General features: G+C 38.0%; 1 protein-coding gene across 7 annotated transcripts in view; it reads right to left on the reverse strand.

Moving 5' to 3' along the window:
- The window catches only part of LRRC49 (leucine rich repeat containing 49), a 161,362-nt gene that overhangs the window by 80,805 nt on the left and 59,032 nt on the right, over positions 1 to 21,525 (reverse strand). For all 7 annotated transcript variants that reach the window (XM_021940672.2, XM_009210523.3, XM_031668523.1 and 4 more), the window contains one exon: positions 1,144 to 1,291. In XM_021940672.2, coding sequence (XP_021796364.1) covers positions 1,144 to 1,291 — 148 coding nt within the window. The remainder of the gene's footprint in view (positions 1 to 1,143; positions 1,292 to 21,525) is intronic.

The following is a 21,525-nucleotide window of genomic DNA, read 5'->3' on the forward strand; positions in this document are numbered from 1 at the left end:
TATAGAGCCGAATTAACTAAGAGGACAAAGAACCATAGCTCCACCATGGAATAGAGAGAGAGGCAGAACCCTAGAAGACCTCTGGTATCCATCAATTCATCCACACTTTTAGCTATTAGCTAGCCAACTTAGAGGTCCACAGTATTGCTGAGGCATAAATGAAAACTGCACACATTGTGATCCTAATATACAAAGAAATAGGTCAGTTGGCAACTGCATAAACCTAGGTGATCATCAGAATTCACACGAAAAACAGCAGTTCAAAAGAGAGAAAATAGGTAGAGGCTTAGGATATTTTTCTAGGTCAGAAGCTATCGAACTGAGATTATTAAAATGCATTTTCTAATAACAAATAAACCTGGTCAAAGAAACAAAGTTAAATAAGTTTATTTAATTACAGAACTTCTTGGAGCCTATAATACGCTAATACACATTGTACACCTAAAAAGAGGGGGATATTGTGCACAGCATTCCACTTAGATCAGAAACCATATTAAAACACCTAAGTGTAGAAAATATCTTAACATGGAGATACAATGAATAAAAAGAGGTAGCTACTTTGGGAAGTATAACATCAACAATAACAACTACATACAAATGCCTCCTAAAAGCCTCGCAGTCTAAGGTGTAGTACCTTATTTTTTAAGGTGTAGTAGTACTTTATTTTATCTTCACGACAACCCTATGACATAATTCTGATCCCCATTTTACTTTGAGTAAAATGAGGTATACAAAGGTTAAATACGTTGCCAAAGGCCTATGGCTAGAAAGCAGTCAAGCCAGAATTCAGATGCAGGCAATCTGGCTCCAGTGTCCATGCTCTTAACCACTACGCGTTGTAACTTAACAAAATTCTCACTCATTCATTTCAAAATAAATTATTAGTTGGATATTAAGCAAGAATGAAAAATAAACATGATGATTAATTTAAACAGAAGGCTAGGAATTTTTAAAGTCCTGTTCAATTAAACTGGGGATGGGGTCAGGCAGTAAAAACTACATAACTGCAATTATGAAGTACACAATCATGATAACCCATAGTTCAGTAAAATTAAGAAGCATTTCAGGCAAAGAATATGCCCCCCAATTTCCTAATCCACACTAAGGACAACAACATGGTGAACACTTTGGAAGGGTTCTCACCGTGATTCTCTTCATATCTAGCTGGCGCAGCTGCATCATATTCTGAAGGACAGTGTGTTTGTACCATGACTCTTGAGCTATGGGATTGCCATCAAAGGTGATGTCAGAGAGGGAAGAAGAGTCAGCAAGGCAAGAAACACTGTCAAAACTGCAGGAGAGACAGAAACCACTGATTATTCTGAGGTCTTAAAATGATGCTTTCATTTTTAATAGACTTTATTTTTAGGACAGTTTTAGATTTACAGAAAAATTAAGAAGATAGTACAGAGAGTTCCCCTATTGTTTCCCCTATTGTTACCCAGTTTCCCCTATTGTTAACATCTTGTGTTAGTATAGTACATTTGTTACAATTAATCAACCAATATAAACATATTCTTAGTAGCTAAAGCCCCTATTTTATCCAGGTTTCCCTTAGTTTTTATCTAATGTCCTTTTTCTGTTCCAGGATCCAGTTTCCCCTATTGTTAACATCTTGTGTTAGTATAGTACATTTGTTACAATTAATCAACCAATATAAACATATTCTTAGTAGCTAAAGCCCCTATTTTATCCAGGTTTCCCTTAGTTTTTATCTAATGTCCTTTTTCTGTTCCAGGATCCCATGGAGGATATCATATTACATTTAGTTGTCATACCTCCTGAGGCTCTCTTGGCTGTGTCAATTTCTCAGACTTGCCTTGTTTTTGATGACTTGACAGTTTCGAGGAATACTCATCAGTTATTTTGTAGGATGACCCTCTATTAGGATTTGTCTGACATTTTTCTCATGATTAGATGGGGGTTAAGATAACTCCTTTTTTTTTTTCTTTGAGACCAGGTCTCACTCCGTCATGCAGGCTGGGTTTCAGTGGTGCAATCATAGCTCATCCTAACCTCAAACTCTTGGGCTCAAGCAATCCTCCCACCTGAGCAACCCAAGTAGTTGGAACTACAGGTGTGTACCATCATGCGTGGCTAATGTTTTACTTTTTATTTTGTCTACAAAATGAAAAGGGTCTCACTATGTTGCCCAGGCTGGTCTTGAACTCCTTGGCCCCCCAAAGTGCTGGAATTAACAGGCATGACCACTATGACCAGTTGGTATATATTATTAAAATGACTTATTACTGTTGATGTTGACCCTGATCAACATGTTCAAGGCTGAGGCTGAGATTATGTTCTTCAGGTTTCTCCAATGTAAAGTTACCATTGCATCCTCTCCTTTTCATACTCAACTATTTGTAAGGAAGTCACCATGTGCAGCCCACACTTAGGGAGTGGGAAGTTAAGCTCCTCCTCCTTGAGGACAGAGAGTCTGAACTCATATATATTTATTTTATGCTTTGGGTTATTATCCAATACAATTTTACTATTTTCTTGTTCAAATTGTTCCAGCTTTGGCCATTGGAAGCTCTTGCAATTGGCTCCTATGCCCCTTTGGCTCCCATCGATGTGGATTTTTTTTTCTTTTTCTGAGCACTTTCTTACTTTCTGGCACTACAAGATTTTGACTCAAGTATTTTCTAGACGAATTCCTGCCATGGTCCTAGTATCAGCCATTTCTGAGGAGCCATAGTTCATTTTATTGGAGGCTAGTATTAGAAACAAAGATCTGGGGGCTAAGTGTACTTCTTGCTACTGTGGGGTCATTTCCTTTAGTCCCTCTCAGCTGACACAGCAAAAAAATATATGTGTGTACAGAAACCTGTGTATATGCATATATCTATAAATATTTCTCTAAGTAACCATCTGTGCCATCTGTGTCTATATTAAGCTAAAGATGAGTTCATACTGATGTTTCCAGCTCTAATCCATCACCAAATGAACCATTCCAGCCTCTTTCCCTTGCTTATCTGAAAGCTTCTACTTCAACAAGAAGTTTGGCTTCAAACCATCAACTCTCCATTTACTTAATTATTCAATTCCAGTATGTATGTATAGAGGTATCAGAATTTTTAATGTGTACCCCCAACGAGAAACAACTTTATCAACTAAAGTACAATGATTAGGTGTAATTGCTTTTGCATTTAGTCTTACAGGCTCATTTCCAAAGTTTCTTAGGTCAGTGCCTTTTCCCCCACCCCTTTAGGGAGGTTGTTTCATATATTTGTAATGCAGTTAGATTCTCTTGTCAGTCTGCATTCCTTTCTGAGATCCTCTAAACTCCTAAGTGATTTTTTAAAATTTGCATATATTAAGGCTTACTTTTTATTATGTAAATTTCTACAGGCTTTGACAAATGCATAATGTCATGTATCCACCATTAAAGTATCTTAGAGGGGGCGGAGCAAGATGGCTGAATAGGAACAGCTCCAGTCTCCAGCTCCCAGCGTGAGAGACACAGAAGACAGGTGATTTCTGCATTATCAACTGAGGTACTGGGTTCATCTCACTGCGGAGTGCCGGACAATCGGTGCTGGTCAGCTGTTGCAGACCAACCAGCGAGAGCTAAAGCAGGGCGAGGCATCACCTTACCTGGGAAGCACAAGGGGGAAGGGAATCCCTTTTCCTAGCCGGGGGAACTGAGACACACAACACCTGGAAAATCAGGTAACTCCCACCCCAATACTGCGCTTTAAGCAAACAGGCACACCAGGAGATTATATCCCACACCTGGCCGGGAGGGTCCAACGCCCACGAAGCCTTACTCATTGCTAGAACAGCAGTCTGCAATCTAACCGCAAGGCAGCAGCGAGGCTGGGGGAGGGGCACCCGCCATTGCTGAGGCTTAAGTAGCTAAACAAAGTCCTGGGAAGATGGAACTGGGTAGAGCTCACAGCAGTTCAAGGAGGCCTGCCAGTCTCTGTAGACTCCACCTCTGGGGACAGGACACAGCTAAACAACAACAACAACAACAACAACAACAACAAAAAGCAGCAGAAACCTCTGCAGACGCAAATGACTCTGTCTGACAGCTTTGAAGAGAGCAGTGGATCTCCTAACACGGAGATTGAGATCTGAGAACGGACAGACTGCCTGCTCAAGTGGGTCCCTGACCCCTGAGTAGCCTAACTGGGAGACATCCCCCACTAGGGGCAGACCGACACCCCACACCTCACACGGTGGAGTACACCCCTAAGAGGAAGCTTCCAAAGCAAGAATCAGACAGGTACACTCGCTGTTCAGCAGTATTCTATCTTCTGCAGCCTCTGCTGCTGACACCCAGGCAAACAGGGTCTGGAGTGGACCTCAAGCAATCTCCAACGGACCTACAGCTGAGGGTCCTGACTATTAGAAGGAAAACTAACAAGCAGGAAGGACACCCACACCAAAACCCCATCAGTACGTCACCATCATCAAAGACCAGAAGCAGATAAAACCACAAAGATGGGGAAAAAGCAGGGCAGAAAAGCTGGAAATTCAAAAAATAAGAGCGCATCTCCCCCTCCAAAGGAATGCAGCTCATCGCCAGCAATGGATCAAAGCTGGACGGAGAATGACTTTGACGAGATGAGAGAAGAAGGCTTCAGTCCATCAAACTTCTCAGAGCTAAAGGAGGAATTACGTACCCAGCTCAAAGAAACTAAAAATCTTGAAAAAAGTGGAAGAATTGATAACCAGAATAATTAATGCAGAGAAGGCCATAAACAAACGGACAGAGATGAAAACCATGACATGAGAAATACGTGACAAGTACAAATATGCACAAGTACAAATATACGTGACAAGTGCAAATATGCACAAGCTTCAGTAACCGACTCGATCAACTGGAAGAAAGAGTATCAGCAATTGAGGATCAAATGAATGAAATGAAGCAAGAAGAGAAATCTAAAGAAAAAAGAAGAAAAAGAAATGAACAAAGCCTGCAAGAAGTATGGGATTATGTAAAAAGACCAAATGTATGTCTGATTGGGGTGCCTGAAAGTGAGGGGGAAAATGGAACCAAGTTGGAAAACACTCTTCAGGATATCATCCAAGAGAACTTCACCAACCTAGTAGGGCAGGCCAACATTCAAATTCAGGAAATACAGAGAACGCCACAAAGATACTCCTTGAGAAGCGTAACTCCAAGACACATAATTGCCAGATTCACCAAAGTTGAAATGAAGGAAAAAATCTTAAGAGCAGCCAGAGAGAAAGGTCGGGTTACCCACAAAGGGAAGCCCATCAGACTAACGGCAGATCTCTCGGCAGAAACTCTACAAGCCAGAAGAGAGTGGGGGCCAATATTCAACATTCTTAAAGAAAAGAATTTTCAACCCAGAATTTCATATCCAGCCAAACTAAGTTTCATAAGTGAAGGAGAAATAAAATCCTTTACAGATAAGCAAATGCTTAGAGATTTTGTCACCACCAGGCCTGCCTTACAAGAGACCCTGAAGGAAGCACTAAACATGGAAAGGAACAACCGGTACCAGCCATTGCAAAAACATGCCAAAATGTAAAGACCATCAAGGCTAGGAAGAAACTGCATCAACTAACGAGCAAAATAACCAGTTAATAACATAATGGCAGGATCAAGTTCACACATAACAATATTAACCTTAAATGTAAATGGACTAAATGCTCCAATTAAAAGACACAGACTGGCAAACTGGATAAAGAGTCAAGACTTATCAGTCTGCTGTATTCAGGAGACCATCTCACATGCAGAGACATACATAGGCTCAAAATAAAGGGATGGAGGAAGATCTACCAAGCAAATGGAGAACAAAAAAAAGCAGGGGTTGTAATACTAGTCTCTGATAAAACAGACTTTAAACCATCAAAGATCAAAAGAGACAAAGAAGGCCATTACATAATGGTAAAGGGATCAATTCATCAGGAAGAGCTAACTATCCTAAATATATATGCACCCAATACAGGAGCACCCAGATTCATAAAGCAAGTCCTTAGAGACTTACAAAGAGACTTAGACTCCCCTACAATAATAATGGGAGACTTCAACACTCCACTGTCAACATTAGACAGATCAACGAGACAGAAAGTTAACAAGGATATCCAGGAATTGAACTCATCTCTGCAGCAAGCAGACCTAATAGACATCTACAGAACTCTCCACCCCAAATCAACAGAATATACATTCTTCTCAGCACCACATCACAATTATTCCAAAATTGACCACATAATTGGAAGTAAAGCACTCCTCAGCAAATGTACAAGAACAGAAATTACAACAAACTGTCTCTCAGACCACAGTGCAATCAAACTAGAACTCAGGATTAAGAAACTCAATCAAAACCGCTCAACTACATGGAAACTGAATAACCTGCTCCTGAATGACTACTGGGTACACAACGAAATGAAGGCAGAAATACAGATGTTCTTTGAAACCAATGAGAACAAAGATACAACATACCAGAATCTCTGGGACACATTTAAAGCAGTGTGTAGAGGAAAATTTATAGCACTAAATGCCCAGAAGAGAAAGCTGGAAAGATCTAAAATTGACACCCTAGCATCACAATTAAAAGAACTAGAGAAGCAAGAGCAAACACATTCAAAAGCTAGCAGAAGGCAAGAAATAACTAAGATCAGAGCAGAACTGAAGGAGATAGAGACACAAAAAACCCTCCAAAAAAATCAATGAATCCAGGAGTTCGTTTTTTGAAAAGATCAACAAAATTGATAGACCACTAGCAAGACTAATAAAGAAGAAAAGAGAGAAGAATCAAATAGACACAATAAAAAATGATAAAGGGGAAAGCACCACCGACCCTACAGAAATACAAACTACCATCCGAGAATAATATAAACACCTCTACGCAAATAAACTAGAAAATCTAGAAGAAATGGATAATTTCCTGGACACTTACACTCTCCCAAGACTAAACCAGGAAGAAGCTGAATCCCTGAATAGACCAATAGCAGGCTCTGAAATTGAGGCAGTAATTAATAGCCTACCAACCAAAAAGAGTCCAGGACCAGATGTATTCACAGCTGAATTTTACCAGAGGTACAAGGAGGAGCTGGTACCATTCCTTCTGAAACTATTCCTATCAATAGAGAAAGAGGGAATCCTCCCTAACTCATTTTATGAGGCCAACATCATCCTGATACCAAAGCCTGGCAGAGACACAACAAAAAAAGAGAATTTTAGACCAATATCCCTGATGAACATCGATGCAAAAACCCTCAAAAAAATACTGGCAAACCGGATCCAGCAGCACATCAAAAAGCTTATCCACCATGATCAAGTGGGCTTCATCCCTGGGATGCAAGGCTGGTTCAACATACGCAAATCAATAAATGTAATCCAGCATATAAACAGAATCAAAGACAAAAACCACATGATTATCTCAATAGATGCAGAAAAGGCCTTTGACAAAATTCATCAGCCCTTCATGCTAAAAACTCTCAATAAATTCGGTATTGATGGAACATATCTCAAAATCATAAGAGTTATTTATGACAAACCCACAGCCAATATCATACTGAATGGGCAAAAACTGGAAAAATTCCCTTTGAAAACTGGCACAAGACAGGGATGCCCTCTCTCACCACTCCTATTCAACATAGTGTTGGAAGTTCTGGCTAGGGCAATCAGGCAAGAGAAAGAAATCAAGGGTATTCAGTTAGGAAAAGAAGAAGTCAAATTGTCCCTGTTTGCAGATGACATGATTGTATATTTAGAAAGCCCCATTGTCTCAGCCCAAAATCTCCTTAAGCTGATAAGCAACTTCAGCAAAGTCTCAGGATACAAAATTAATGTGCAAAAATCACAAGCATTCTTATACACCAGTAACAGACAAACAGAGAGCCAAATCATGAATGAACTTCCATTCACAATTGCTTCAAAGAGAATAAAATATCTAGGAATCCAACTTACAAGGGATGTAAAGGACCTCTTCAAGGAGAACTACAAACCACTTCTCAGTGAAATAAAAGAGGACATAAACAAATGGAAGAACATACCATGCTCATGGATAGGAAGAATCAATATCGTGAAAATGGCCATACTGCCCAAGGTAATTTATAGATTCAATGCCATCCCCATCAAGCTACCAATGAGTTTCTTCACAGAATTGGAAAAAACTGCTTTAAAGTTCATATGGAATCAAAAAAGAGCCCACATCTCCAAGACAATCCTAAGTCAAAAGAACAAAGCTGGAGGCATCATGCTACCTGACTTCAAACTATACTACAAGGCTACAGAAACCAAAACAGCATGGTACTGGTACCAAAACAGAGATATAGACCAATGGAACAGAACAGAGTCCTCAGAAATAATACCACACATCTACAGCCATCTGATCTTTGATAAACCTGAGAAAACAAGAAATGGGGAAAGGATTCCCTATTTAATAAATGGTGCTGGGAAAATTGGCTAGCCATAAGTAGAAAGCTGAAACTGGATCCTTTCCTTACTCCTTATACGAAAATTAATTCAAGATGGATTAGAGACTTAAATGTTAGACCTAATACCATAAAAACCCTAGAAGAAAACCTAGGTAATACCATTCAGGACATAGGCATGGGCAAAGACTTCATGTCTAAAACACCAAAAGCAATGGCAACAAAAGCCAAAATTGACAAATGGGATCTCATTAAACTAAAGAGCTTCTGCACAGCAAAAGAAACTACCATCAGAGTGAACAGGCAACCTACAGAATGGGAGAAAATTTTTGCAATCTACTCATCAGACAAAGGGCTAATATCCAGAACCTACAAAGAACTCAAACAAATTTACAAGAAAAAAACAAACAACCCCATCAAAAAGTGGGCAAAGGATATGAACAGACATTTCTCAAAAGAGGACATTCATACAGCCAACAGACACATGAAAAAATGCTCATCATCACTGGCCATCAGAGAAATGCAAATCTAACCATCTCACACCAGTTAGAATGGCAATCATTAAAAAGTCAGGAAACAACAGGTGCTGGAGAGGATGTGGAGAAATAGGAACACTTTTACACCGTTGGTGGGATTGTAAACTAGTTCAACCATTATGGAAAACAGTATGGCGATTCCTCAAGGATCTAGAACTAGAAGTACCATATGACCCAGCCATCCCATTACTGGGTATATACCCAAAGGATTATAAATCATGCTGCTATAAAGACACATGCACACATATGTTTATTGCGGCACTATTCACAATAGCAAAGACTTGGAATCAACCCAAATGTCCATCGGTGACAGACTGGATTAAGAAAATGTGGCACATATACACCATGGAATACTATGCAGCCATAAAAAAGGATGAGTTTATGTCCTTTGTAGGGACATGGATGCAACTGGAAACCATCATTCTCAGCAAACTATCACAAGAACAGAAAACCAAACACCGCATGTTCTCACTCATAGGTGGGAACTGAACAATGAGATCACTTGGACTCGGGAAGGGGAACATCACACACCGGGGCCTATCACGAGGATGGGGGAGGGGGGAGGGATTGCATTGGGAGTTATACCTGACGTAAATGACGAGTTGATGGGTGCTGACGAGTTGATGGGTGCAGCACACCAACATGGCACAAGCATACATAGGTAACAAACCTGCACGTTATGCACATGTACCCTAGAACTTAAAGTATAATTTTAAAAAAAAAAGTATCTTAGAGAACTGTTTCATGACACTAGAAAAATCTGCTGTACTTTAGCCATTTGATCTCCTCTCCTCCTCCCATATCACTGGCAACCACTGATCTTTCTACTGTCACTACAGTTCTGCCATTTCTAGAATGTTGTATACTTGGAATCATGTAATATGTAGCCTTTTCAAATTGACTTCTTTCACTTAGCAATATGCATTTAAGTTTCATCCATGTCTTTCTGTGCCTTCATAGCTCATTTCTTTTCCTCACTGAGCAATATTCCATTGTATGGATGTACCATAGTTTCTTTATCCACTCACCTACTGAGGACATCTTGGCTGCTTCCAGTTTTTGTTGATTATGAATAAAGCTGTTGTAAATATTCACCTGCAACTTTTTGTGTGGGCATAAGTTTTCAACCCAAATGGATAAATACTCAAGAGTATAACTGCTGGATATTACAGTAAGACTATGTTTATTTTAGCTTTGTAAGAAACCACCAAACTGCCTTCCAAAGTGGCTGTATCATCTTGCAATCTTGACAGCTCCCCATCCTCACCGGCATTTGGTATCTGTGTTCTGGGATTTCAGCCACTCCAAGAGGTACATAGTGGTATCTCATTGTTTTAATATGCAATTCCCTAATGACAAAAGATGCTGAGCATTTTTTCATATGCATACTTGCCATCCATGTATCTTCTTTGTGTTTTCAGCTCTTTTGCCCATTTTAAATTGGATTCTTTCTTTTCTTACTGGGGAATTTTAAGATTTTTTTGAAAATTTGGATACAAGTCTTTTATCAGATATATGTTTTGCAAATATTTATCCCAGTCTGTGGCTTGTCTTTTCATTCTCTTAACAGTGTCTTTCACAGGACAGATGTTCTTAATTTTAATGATGCCCAACTTAACAATTTTCTCTTTCATGGATCCTACTTTTTGGTCTTGTATCTAAAAACTAATTGCCAAATCCAAGGTTGTCTGGATTTTCTCCTAAGTTTTCTTTAGAAGTTTAATAGTTTTGTTTTACAGTTAAGTCTATGATCCACTTTGAGTTAATTTAGTGAAAGGTGTAAGGTCCATGTCTATATTCCTTTCTTTTTTTCATATGGACATCCAATCGTTCCAGTACCATTTGTTGAAAAGACTATCCTTTCTCTATTGACTTGCTTTTGCTCCTTTATCAAAGATCACCTGACTATATTTATATGGGTCTATTTCTGGGCCTTTTATTTCGTTCCATTGATATATGTGTCTACTCTTTCACCACTACCACACTGTCATGATGACTGTAGTTTTATACGGGATCTTTATTATGTAGCTTTGAAATGATTTAAACACTTAGTTTATTTACTACATGAATGACACGTGTTTTGCTGTGATAAGAACATGAAGTTTAATTCCTCTCCCTGTAAGAATGTTCTATCACTCCTCATCAGACCACATACATGAGTTATTGGGCTCAACTACTGGACTCTAAAAACACATATAAACCCAAGATTTTGACAGATTGATAACTTAGGCTTTGTCGGGGCTACTCTATGTCAGACACTTCTCCAAAGACCAAAATATCAGACTAGCAGGGTTGCTGTCTGGCAGCCTTTGAACTATCCTCCAAAGCCCAGCAACACTGGCACTGCTTGCTAGTGTTGAGGGACCTTGCACATTGTTATGGATGTACACTGTGGTGATCAAACCATCCCTCCTGAAACCACATATAGAAAAGTACTCTCCAAACTTTGATTAGACTTTACATCTGCAGAGGCATGCTTCCATCCTAATTTAGCAACAGACTTTAATAACTGGACTCTAAACTAAAATGGAACTCGTTCAATATGTGGATAACGTACTTTATCTATTGAGTATATTCCCTGTGATGTTTGTTCCTGTTATTCTTCCATTCTTTGAGCATTATGAATAAACATAATAAGCTCTTTGTATGGCAATAAACTGTGTGATTTGTGAAAACATACTTTGATCATCTGTTTATTTTAACAATAGAAAACATTCTTGCAAAAGGTTAGTGTGAATCCTCCAACTTTATTCTTCAGTATTGTGTCACTATTCTAGGTCTGGCCTTTTCATATAAACTTTAGAATCCAACTGTTGATATCTATAACCTATGAGATTTTGACTGGGATTTCCTTCCCTCCCTCCCTCCCTTCCTCCCTCCCTCCCTCCCTCCCTTCCTTCCTTCCTTCCTTTCTTTCATGGAGTTTCGCTCTAGTTGCCCAGGCTGGAGTGCAATGGCACAATCTTGGCTCACTGCAACCTCCACCTCCTGGGTTCAAGTGATTTTCCTGCCTCAGCCTCCCAAGTAGCTGGGATTACAGGAGTGCACCACCACGCCCAGCTAATTATTTGTATTTTTAGTAGAGACAGGGTTTCACCCTGGCCAGGCTGTTCTTGAACTCCTGACCTCAGGTGATCCACCCGCCTTGGCCTCCCAGAGTGCTGGGATTACAGGCGTGAGCCACCACTCCTGGCCAGGATTTTCATTTTTTAAAGAAATAATCACTTTTCTAAATAATACCACAGGGCACCTTGGTAAAACTCATTTATATTACAGTCATTCTCATTCAGTACACAAATACTTTACAAATACTTTATTTATTCAGGCACTAAATTACCAGTGCTTTATAGTACTATAAATACTTTATTTATTCAGGCACTAAATTAAATATCTCTTCTCGCTGTGTCACGAAAAGCTAGATTATAAAGAATATTCATGGTATAGAAAATAGTAAATAGGTACTAACAAGGTTGAGGCAAGTTCTACAGCAAGAATAAAGTTCGCTGTTTTTATTGTCATATTTAAGTATTTATTCTATGTTTTCCTCACACTGAATGTAAAAAGACACCCTGCTATTAATTATTTTACTTCAGAGCTTATCTTTACCAATCTGAAAGGTAAACCTCACGATTTATATGCAACTCATAGTGTTCGAGACATGTTTAGATAAATATGGGAAGGCATTTTTTTTTTAACAAACTAGTATATGAAGGTGAAAATGTGAGTTTATAAATTTAAACTTAATCATCACTTCAAGTATAAACAAGCTTGAACAAACATAATTTTTCCCACCTAGCATTGCCAAAATTCATTTTCTTCATCAATATAAAAATCTCAGAACAGTTCCTGGTATTTGTGATGGCTTTTTCTCTCCTTCCCCCATGGTTGTGTACATAAAGCTTGAATCAAATAAAAATGCTTCAGAAGGCAATGTTTTATTTCTTCCACCTTGTTAAAGTGGACTAACTCATCACTTTCCCTCCACAAATCTGCTTCTCTATGTGTATTTTCTATTTGATAAATGATGTCACCATCAAACCAATAATTGAGAATGGGAACTCTAAAGAGTCATGAAGCGATTTTAAGCAAGGTGGGTAATATGATCAGAATAGTATTTTAGAAAAATCACAACTTAATAACGTCATGGAGGGTATATGAAAAAGAAAAGAGATAAGAATCAAAAGCTAGTTATAAAGTAGATTGCGGTAATAGAGGTGAAAAACAAGGCTTAACATGTTAAAAACCAAGGTAGTAGTCAGGAGAGTAAAGAGGGGATAGGTTCTATGGAAGTTTAGAGTATAGCATGGACAGAAATTAGTAATCATTTGGATGTGATAAAGAAAGGAATCTAGAATAACTCCAAGTTTGTCTCTCAAGTGAACAACTAGAGTTATGGTTACAAGGGTTCGTACTCTGTCAAAATTCATTGAACTCCACACTTAAAATGTGTTCATTTTATTATAGGTAAATTATATCTTTAAAAATTGATTTACAGAGAAATTTTAAATTATAAAAAATATATATTTGACAGATTATCTTTTCATCTATCAAGTCTCCTTTTCCTGGAACACTGTTATTTTGGTGGCCAATGGCTATAAAGACACAATTCAAAAGGGTTTTCACTAAGTTTTCCTGCAGCTACCACAGGATGGGCTCACTAATTTCAACCTTAAGGTATTAACTAATGTGAAGAGCAGAGGTAAGAGAACCAGTAGATGTTGAAGAGTATTTTTTTTTCCAATACTCAACCTAACTCAATAGAATTAAACTGTAAGTTTCTTGAAGACTGGAAAGACACTGTGACCACTGCCCCAACACCTAACTTAAGACCTATCTTTAGTAAGTGTGCAATAAAGTTTTGGTGAATGAACGAAAAAATGTGATGAATTTAAATAATTCCAAAGGGCTTATCCTTGATTTTAAAAAAGTGAAGGAGTGAATTTTCTTACACTTTTCTTGGAATTATTATTTAAAAGATAACACATGATATTTAAGCATCATTACAATACACATTACTAATTAGGCAGATGCACTTAAAAGTGAAAATAATATATACAAAAGCACAGACAAGCTGGAAAACTTAATTTTATTATAGACAGATTCTAATTTTATTGCTATTTACTATTTATTTACAAGCTAGATTGTAAAGTCTATGATCCGTTTCTTATTGCTAAGTATAATTTTAAACTAAAGTGATTGTAACTGTTCCCAGCCCTGTCTCTCAAGTATTCCTTTGGGGAATTAAATTGATCTAATAATTGCCAATGGAATTGGTCTAATAATGGGTGGTGTCACACACAAAACTAAACAGTAGTTTCATTTAATTAAATACAAAGCACTTTTTTATGTATAGAAGAAAAGAATATGCCCAGTACACATTATAAAGAATTTCAGAGATCTAAAAGACCTGTAGATGCCCATATGGTCTATGTCTATAATTCAAGCACAACAAAAAAGTGGCATCAGGAATGGGGACATCACTGTGATCCTCAGCAGGTACTATCCGGGCAACTGCTCCCAGATCAGCTACTACTGTTGACACTCAGACTGAAGTCTTTATGCTTTGAATAGTTTTATTAAAGTAAAAATAAACCTGTATTTGATCCAGAAGATTCCTCACAAAATTTTATTTCCATCTGCCAGGCATTTGACCAATAAACATGCCAGACATTCCTAGAAGCTCACTGACAAAGACTATATGATTTTAAAGACATTCGCTAACCAAATAAAACAATACTCTTAAGTACAAATACAGGCTAATGATGGGTTATGTTTTACCTAACCAAAGAAAATCAAAAGCAGACTGTTTAAAAAAAGAAACAAACCTGGAAATAAACCAGTAAGTATAGTGAAATACTAGCTTTTAAAAACAGTCTCTCTCTCTCTCTCCACTCCCCTTCCTTTTTTTTTTTTTTTTTGGTGGAGGGTTTAAGAACACTCAATTGCTCTCATCTCTTTAGAGTAGCAAGAATGAAAAAGCTTTGGTCTAAAGGCTGATATTTAACTTATAATTGACTTTAATCTTTTTCCAGATTACTCATACATTTGTTCTTCCCCTAGTAGTCTCCTCACGTTGCCACATCTGCTTCCTATCTGCTAAAGAACCTATAGAGAAACAATCTGTCCCTACTGACCAAAATTCACATGCCAAAAGGAAAAGAAAATATTTTAGTCCATTTTATGCTTACTTCATAAAATACAGAGAAATAAATAAAATTCCCATATATGCATGTATCACACAACATAGATATTTAACTAACAATTCCTAAATATCAGTCAAATATCTCCAACTAGAAATCTTCCTCCTCTAAGTAAGCTAAGTACTTTAGAAAAGGGGGTTTTACTCTTTTATACCAGCTAGGTACCATGATCTTGAAATAATCTTAATGAAAAGCTCACTTATTTTATATTGATCAGTGAGAATTTTACTATTTGCCTAGAGGGCTAAAGTGAAATGGAACAATAGAATAAATCATCAACTGTGCTCACGAGGACTGAAATATATATAACTGACAAACATAAAATAACTAGAAAGATGTATAATATATGATCAAATATTAAAGAGTAATGCACAGTTAAAGAAAAGTGCACATAATGCAGGTATTTGTAGTCTGAGAGAATGATGAACTAAAACTACTGGTCTCAAATGCATTCACAATCTGCTAAAAAAACAAATGAGGACTACATAGAAAAATAAATCAATAAATAAATGTAGGAACTCAGAGAGGGAAACAGAATGTAGAAACTGACCTTGATGCTGTGACGGCATTTTGCTAAACCTAATGAAATTGAGATTTGGTTTACATGATCTTCAAGGCTGAGGGATAGAAGACAATCCTAGGAGCCACTCAAGTTGGAGAGTCTAACTAGTAGACACCTGTTGATAAGTCTGGGACCCCAAGAGCAAGATCCTCAAAATTTGATTAGTTATAAACTTTCTTACTGACAGCCCCTGAAATATTGCCTAACTCAAAGCTTGGGGCTAAGACTAGAAAGGGTAGAAAACTTTTCCCTGATTACTTGTAACCACAGACCACAACTGTCCCAGGGAAAAGTCTTCAGGGGCTTTATCTGCTAAGATAACATGGAGCTGTCATCTCCTAAGATAACAATGCCTTCTTCTGGAATACTTCTTGAAGGACCTGCCTGAGGCTGTTTTACAGTTAACTTTTTTTTAATATGTAGGAATACATTCTAAAATAACAGTAAAATGTATGGTACAGTTGGCCCTCCATATCCATGGGTTCTACATCTATGAATTCAATCAACTTCAGATTAAAAAAAAAAAAGAAAATTCCAGGCCTCCTGCCTGTGGCACCTCCAGCCACAGCAACCCACCCATCCATGGTTTCCCCCTGCAGAAGCGACCCTGCCCATAGCACCCCCAGCTGGAGTGCCTCCCGGCCAGAACACCTCCACCACCTCTGCTGGCGCACACCTCCCAAGCCCACGGTGCCCTCTACCAGAGCACCTCCCACCCTCAGTGCCCCTGCCAGAGTGCCTTTTGCTCACAGCACCGCCCACTGGAGCACATCCTGCCCACAGTGCCCCTGCTGCTCCTGTTGGAGCACCTACACCCATGCCCCATTTGCTGTCCCCTATGGAGTGCTGTTGTCAATGGTCTGGGAACACCTCAGCCTCTCTATCCCAGCCAAAGCTCAACCGTGAGAGACCAGAGGACAAAGCTGCTGACCCAGTCCCAGTCCCACAGGGCTAGAGCATGCATCCCAGCAGTGTGGAGCTGAGCCTTGCCCCCTAAAAGCATCCAGAAATGAAGCGATTCAACTATACCCAACTTACACCACAGTCAAAAAACCCTAAGGGCAATAAAGATCATAAAAACAAAAAGCCTCACCCAAAGGACAACAACTTCAAATAATAAAGAATCATCAACTGTCACAGAAGAAAGACCCAGCACAAGAACTCTGGCAACTGTAAAAGCCAGTGTGTCTTCTTACCTCCAGATGATCACACTAGCTCCCCAGTAGTGGATCCTAACCAGAATGAAATGGCTGAAATGCCAGGCAGAGAATTCAGAACCTGGATGATAAGGAAGCACACAGAGATACAAGAAAAGGTTGAAACCCAACCCAGGGAAAACAGTAAAACAACCCAATAGTTGAAAGATGACATAACCATTTAAAAAAAGACCAAACTGAACTTCTGGAAATGAAAAATTCCAGGAATTTCAAAATACAATTGGATGCATTAAAAGCAGAACAGACCAAGATGAGAAAAGAATCTTGCAGCTTGGCCAGGCACAGTGGCTCACACCTATAATCCCAGCACTTTGGGAGGCCAAGGCAGGTGGATCATCTGAAGTCAGGAGTTTGAGACCAGCCTGTCCAACATGGCAAACCCCATCTCTATGAAAAATACAAAAATTAGCTGGGTGTGGTGGCACATGCTTGTAGTCCCAAGTACTCAGGCGACTGAGGCTGAAGAATCACTTGAACCCAGGAGATGGAGGTTGCAGTGAGCCAAGATCACGCCACTGTACTACAGTCTGGGTGACAGAGCAAGACTCTGTCTAAAACAAACAAAACAAAACAAAAAAAACAAAAAAAAAAAACCTCACAGCTTGAAGGCCACTCCTTTGAAGCAACACAGGCAGACAAAAATGAAGAAAAAAATAATTTAAAAAATAACGGAATCTCTGAGAAATAGGGGATTATGTAGAGACCAAACCTATAACTCGTTTGCATTTCAAAAAGAGGAGAAACAACAAGCAACTTGGAAAATGTATTTGAGGATATAGTCCATGAAAATTTTCCCAATCTTGCTTGAGAGGGTGACATACAAATTCAAGAAATTCAGAGAACCTCTGTGAGATACTATGCAAGATGACCATCCCCAAGACACAGTCATCAGATTCTCTCAATGCAAAAGAAAAATTCTTAAATGCAGCTAGAGAAAAACTTACAAAGGGAACCCCATCAGGTTAACAATGTACCTTTTAGTAGAAACTTTATAAGCCAGAAGAGATTTGGGGTCTGCTTTCAATATCCTTAAAGAAAAGAAATTCCAACCAAGAATTTCATATCATTCCAAACTAAACCACATAAGCAAAGGAGAAATGAAATCCTTTCCAGACGAGCAAAAGCTAAGGGTATTCATTACCCCTAGACCTGCCTTACAAGAGCTTCTAAAGGAAGCGCTAAACATGGAAATTAATGAATGATATCTGCCACCATAAAGACATACTTAAGCACATACTTAATTGATATTATAAAGCAACTATATGATCAAGTCTACATAGTAGCCAGCTAATAGCATGATGACAAAATCAAATCCTCACAGTCCAGTACTGACCGTGAATGGAAATGGGCTAAATGCCCCCACTTAAAAGGGATGCAGTGCCAAGTTAGATAAAGAAGCACAAACCAACTGACTACAGTCTTCAAGAGACACATCTCACAAGTAACGACATATATAGGCTCAAAGTAAAGAAATGGAGAAAGATCTATCAGGCTAATAGGAAATAAAAAACAGGGGTAGCTATTCATATATCAGATAAAACAGGCTTTAAACCAACAATGATCAAAAAGGACAAAGAAAGGGCATTACATAATGATAAAGGGCTCAATCCAATAAGAATACTTAATTATTCTAAATATATACACACCCAACCCAACAGTGGAGCACCCAGATTAAAAAAAAAAAGTTCTTAGTAATCTGTGAAGAGATTCAGACAACCAAACAATAATACTCAGGACTTCAACCCCCACTAATAACATTAGACAGATCATCAAGGCAGTAAACCAGCAAAGATACTCCGGACTTAAACTTGACACTTGACTAATTGGACCTAATAAGACATCTACAGAACACTCCAACCACCAACAAGAAAAATATACATTCTTCTTGTCTGCATACGGCACATACTCTAAGACTGACTACATGCTCAGCCACAAGGCAAGTCTCAGCAAATTCAAAAATCAAAATCAAATCAACCACACAGGTGGACAACAGCACAATAAAAATAGCAATCAATGTTGAGGAGATCTAACAAAACCATACAATTACATGGAAGTTAAACAATTTGCTCCTAAATGACTTTTGTGTAAAGAACAAAACTAAGGAAGAAATCAAAAAATTATTTGAAACTAATGAAAATGGAGACATAACATATCAGAATCTTTGGGACACAGCTAAAGCAGTGTTAAGAGGAAAATTTATAGCACTAAATGTCCACACCAAGAAGTTAGAAATATCTCAAACTAACAATCTAATGTACCTAGAGGAACTAGAAAAACAAGAGCAAATCAACCCCAAAGCTAGCAGAAGAAAAGAAAAGAAATAACCAAAATCAGAGTTGAACTGAATGACATTGACTGAATGACAAAAATCCATACAAAAGATCAATGAAACCAAACGGTGGTTCTTCAAAAGATTAAAGATTTTAAAAAGATTGAAAAGATTCATAGACCACTAGATAGATTAATAAAGAAAAAAAAAAGAAGACCCAAATAAACACAACTAGAAATGACAAAGGTGACATTACAATCAACTTCACAGAAATACAAAAAAAATCATCACATTATTGCTCATACCACTATGCACACAAACTAGAAAACCTAGAAGAAATGAATAAATTCCTGGAAACACACAGCCTCCCAAGATTGAACCAAAAAGAAATTAAAGCCCTGAACAGCCCAATAATGAGCTCAGAAATTAAATCAATAATAAAAAGTCTACCAACCAAAAAAAGCCCTAGACCAGATGGATTCACAGTTGAATTCTTCCAGATATACAAAGAAGAGCTAGTACCAATCCTACTAAATGTATTTCAAAACATTGAGAAGGAGGGACTACTCCCTAATTCAGACTACAAAGCCAGTATCATTCTGATACCAACGCCTAGCAGAGACACAGAAAAAAAAAAAAAAAAAAAAAAAAAAAAGCTTCACGTCAACATCTCTGATGAACACAGATGCAAAAATCCTCAACAAAATACAAGCAAATCCAGAAGCACATCAAAAGTCTAATTCACCATGATCAAGTAGGCTTTATTCCTGGAATGCAAAGTTGGTTCAACATATACAAATCAATTAATGTGATTCACCACATAAACTGAATTAATTACAAAAACCATATGACCATCTCAATAGACACAGAAAAGGCCTTCACAAAAATTCAAAATCCCTTCATGTTAAAAACCATCAACAAATTAGGCAACGAAGGAACACACTTCAAAATAATAAGACCCATATAACATAAACCTATAGCCAACATCATCATACTGAATGGGCAAAAGCTGGAAGCATTCCCCTTGAGAACTGGAAAAAGACAAGGATGCCCATTTTCACTACTCCTATTCAACATAGTACTAGAAGTCCTAACCAGAGCTATCAGGCAAGAAAAAGAAATAAAAGGAATCTAAATTAGGGAGACAGAAAGCTAAACTGTCTATCTGCACAGATAATATAATTCAATACCTAGGAAAACCCGTTGACTCCATCACAAGGCTTCTAGAACTGATAAACAACTTTAGTAAAGTTTCAGGATACAAAATCAATGTACAAAAATCAGTAGTATTTCCATACACCAAATAATGTCTAGGCTCAGCAAAATCAAGAACACAATCCCATTTATTGTAGCCAGAAAAAGAGTAAAATACCTAGGGATACAACTTACCAAGGAGGGGAAAGATGTCTGCAATGAGCAATACAATGCATTGCTGAGAAATCACAGGCAACATAAACAAATGGAAACACATTCCATGCTCATGGATAAGAAGAATTAACATTGTTAAAATAACCATACTACCCAAAGCAATTTACAGATTCAATGCCATTCCTATAATACTACCAATGTCATTTTTCATAGAATTAGAAAAACTATTCTAAAAATCACATGGAGGAACCAAAAGAGAGCTGGAATAGCCAAAGCAATCCTAATAAAAAGAATGAATCCAGAGGCGTCACATTACCTGACCTCAAACTATACTACAAAGCTACAGTAACTGAAACAGCATGATACTGGTACAAAAACAGACACATGGACCAATGGAACAGGATATAGAACCCAGAAATAAAGCCATACACCTACAACTACCTGATCATTGACAAAGTCAACAACAACTACCATGGGGAAAGTACTCCCTATTCAATAAATGGTGTTGAGATCAACTTGCTAGCCACATGTAGAAGACTGAAACTAGACCCCTTCCTCTCACCATATTCAAAAATTAACTCAACATGGACTAAAGACTTAAATCTAAGACCTAAACCAATAAAAACCCTAGGAGAAAACCTAGGAAATACCATTCTGGACACTGGCCTTGGCAAAGAATTTATGACTAAGTCTTTAAAAACAATGCAACAAAACAAAAAATTGAAAGTAGGACCTAATTAAACTAAAGAGCTTCTGCACAGCAAAAGAAACTACCAACAGAGTAAACAGACAACCTACAGAATGGGAGAAAATATTTGCAGACTATGCATCTGACAAAGGTCTAATATCCAGAATCTATAAAAAACTTGAATCAGCAAGCAAAAAACAAATAACCCCATTATAAAATGGTCAAAGAACATGAACAGACATTTCTTAAAAGAAGACATACATGTGGCCAACAAATATATGAAAAAATGCTCATATCATCACTAATCATTAGAGAAATGCAAATCAA

Source organism: Papio anubis, chromosome 7 (assembly GCF_008728515.1).
Source record: "Papio anubis isolate 15944 chromosome 7, Panubis1.0, whole genome shotgun sequence".
Lineage (NCBI taxonomy): Eukaryota > Metazoa > Chordata > Mammalia > Primates > Cercopithecidae > Papio > Papio anubis.